Raw genomic sequence first — 2,756 nt, 5'->3', positions numbered from 1 at the left:
AGCCATGCCCCACCCTCCTTGAAGAACGCTGAAGAGGGCATAGGAGGCTGGAGAAAGGGACCAAGGAACCGAAACGGCCGCGGTTGGCTGGGACAGTGCTGGGGTGCCCGGCACTGCGCTGAATCAGCGCGGCGGACGCGAGGCCTGCGCTGGGCGCTCTCGCCCAGCCCCGGCGTTACGCGCAGCACTCTGTCGGTCCCACCACCCAAATATCCCAGCCTAGGTCTCCCACTGATGGCTCGGGTATGTCCCCACCCGTCGCCCGGAAGGGGAACCGAGTGAATGGGGTCTCCTTCGGTGAATGCGGGCCGATGACCCTGCCCCCGGCCTCGCTGAGTGGTCAACTGCACCAAGGAAGGTTCTCTCTGTCCTCACAGCGCTGACCTTCGCCGAGCCAGCGGCTACACTCCATCCCGGACGCCAGCGACCGAGAACAGACCAGGGAGGCAGCAGCGCTCTGGGCCAGGTGTGGATCGACTTGGGGAGGCGGGTAATGGCCCGAGGCACCGTGGGCGAGACCTCGTTCCGGCGACTGAAGCTTGTGGGGCTACCTCCACCGGGGATCCCTGCCCCCCCCCCATTCCAGCCACATCCTTCTCCCACCTCCCCCAGTCTTGGGAGCCTGGTCCCCGAAGGTTCAAGAAGTCAAGAGCCTGGAGAAATGCACTGTGCAAATATATTGACTTTATTTGTCTCCGTTCGGGAGCCTCACAGACATATCCAAGTAAAAAGATCGTTAAATAAACGCCGTCAGCCATCGCAATGCAAAAATAAATATCCATCCTCCGGCCGCAGCAGCAGCTGCGCTGCGCCCCAAGTCCCATCGGCCGCGCCTAACAATTATAAAAGTGTTCAGCGAGAGTGTGTTGGCGTGAGTGTGAACGGGTGTGCGCTGGGGGGCACGGTGGAGCGGCGTGCAAAATCGGAGTTGCAAACCATCGGACAAGGGCGTGGAGCGGCCCTCCGGGAAGCCCTGGCGACCCGGGGTCGACTCAGCGCGGGCGCGCCTCCCGCACACACTCACAGCAGAGTCCGTACTGGGAAGAGTTAAAAAATAAACATTTACAAGGGCAAAGAAAGCAGCCCCCCTCCCCGGCACCCTCGCGTGCTCGGGCCCCGGACGAGCGCAGCGCGGGGCGCACCGAGCAGTTCGCGGCCGCGCGAGAGGTCCCGGTCCTCGCGGGTCCCCGGAGTGCGGGGCGCCGGTCCTCTGGGGCTTCGTTCTCGGTCCCCGGGCGGGCGGCGCCCCTCACAGGGCCGAGTCGGAGTCGCTGGAGTCCAGGCTGTTCCTCAGTTTGCAGCTGCTGAGCTGCTCCCTCTGCAGCGACAGGCTCTGCGTGCTGCGGCGCAGGCACTCCAGGCTCTGCAGGAACGACTTCTTGGCCTTTTCCTCCTCCATGGGGGACACCCCTTCCTCCTCCACCTCCTGGATCTCGTCGAAGGTCACCGGCTGCGTCTTGAAGCGGGACTGGCGCGGCCGCCGCAGCCGGCCCTTGCCCTTGGACAGCTTGGCGGGCCGCACGGGCTGCGGGAACTCGTCCGCCAGGCACACGAAGTGCGGCATCACCGCCTGGTAGCTGGAGCAGATGCCCATCAGCTCGCCGGGCTTGGCGGCCGCCATGGCGCCGCCCGCGTCTCCGGGGCCGGGCGGCGGGGCGCCGGGGCTCTCGGGGGGCGGCCGCTGCGCCGGGGCCCCCCGGGAGGCAGCAGCCTGGGGCTCGCCGGGCGGGGGATCCAAATCTGCTGCGGGGTGGCGGCGGCCCTCGCGGGCCCGGGTCAGCGTTCCTCGGGAGGGCGGGCGGGCGGGCCCGTCGGGGGGCGCGGGGCTCGGCGCGCGCTGCTGGGCTGCGCTCCCGGGCGCTCGCCGCCGCGGCTGTCACCGTCTGCCCCGCGGCGGCCCGGCCCGCCGCTTATATAGCCCGCTCCTGCCCACACGGCCGCGAGCTCGGATGACAGCGAATGCCATTTAAAGCGTGCGCGCCCCGCGCCCTTCCGCCTGACGTCGCCCCGCCGCTCTGGGAAAGTAACGGCCCTTTCCCCGGCGCCGCCCGCCCCCAGCCAACCCGGCTCCGGAAGGCAGGCCCCGCCCGCGGGGTTCCGGGAGCATCCGAGGCCCCGGGAGCACGCGGCTGGGCGGGGTGGCCGGAGAGCAGGCAGGAGCCCTCGGATCGGCCCCGCTGGGCTGCCACTGGCCGTCCCGGGATCCCCAAGTTCGTGCCGACAGTGGTGGCCGCGGCGGCGCAGGTGCCCATCCCCCTCTGTGATCCCAAATGCACACACTCAGAGACGCTAATGATTCCGCCGCGGGTTCTGTGTTGGGCGCATGGTGGAGGCAGTTCCCAGCCCTCCTCGCAGCTGGGAGAGAGCCGGGCGCGGGGAGCGCCCGGGCGCCTGGTTCCCCAGAACTGAGTTCGGAGAACGGGTTGGGTTTCTTCTCTGGATCCTTGCCACCCCCTCCCCAGACAGACACAAATGCATACACACACAAACACGCAGGGAGGCATTCACGTAGAAAAGTACACCCTGATGATCCCATCCCAGTTCTTCCCTCCCCTAGCTGTCTTCTGTCTCCTCACAACCCCACCCCCAAGTCCCTCGGGCACCAGCCCCCTATTCATGCTCAGAAGAATGACACTTGCATAGGCACTAATAACAGCGATAATAACTACAATCTGGAGAGCTTCACTCCAAGCCAGCCAGTGAGCTTCGTTTTACATATATTATCCTATTTAATCTTCATAATAGCCCTGTGCGGT

At 66.5% G+C, this 2,756-nt stretch overlaps 1 protein-coding gene across 1 annotated transcript; it reads right to left on the bottom strand.

Annotated features, from left to right (window-relative positions):
* Positions 1 to 664: 664 nt before the first annotated feature.
* CD1H11orf96 (chromosome D1 C11orf96 homolog) lies at positions 665 to 1,976 on the bottom strand. Its single transcript, XM_045485035.1, has one exon. It carries the CDS (start codon positions 1,619 to 1,621, stop codon positions 1,250 to 1,252), a length of 372 nt encoding a protein of 123 aa, XP_045340991.1. The 5' UTR covers positions 1,622 to 1,976; the 3' UTR covers positions 665 to 1,249.
* Between the last annotated feature and the right edge of the window lie 780 nt (positions 1,977 to 2,756).

Source organism: Leopardus geoffroyi, chromosome D1, assembly GCF_018350155.1.
Source record: "Leopardus geoffroyi isolate Oge1 chromosome D1, O.geoffroyi_Oge1_pat1.0, whole genome shotgun sequence".
NCBI classification, from domain to species: Eukaryota; Metazoa; Chordata; class Mammalia; order Carnivora; family Felidae; genus Leopardus; species Leopardus geoffroyi.
The sequence above is the reverse complement of the archived record's forward strand: the minus strand, read 5'-3'. Positions and strand labels throughout refer to the sequence as shown.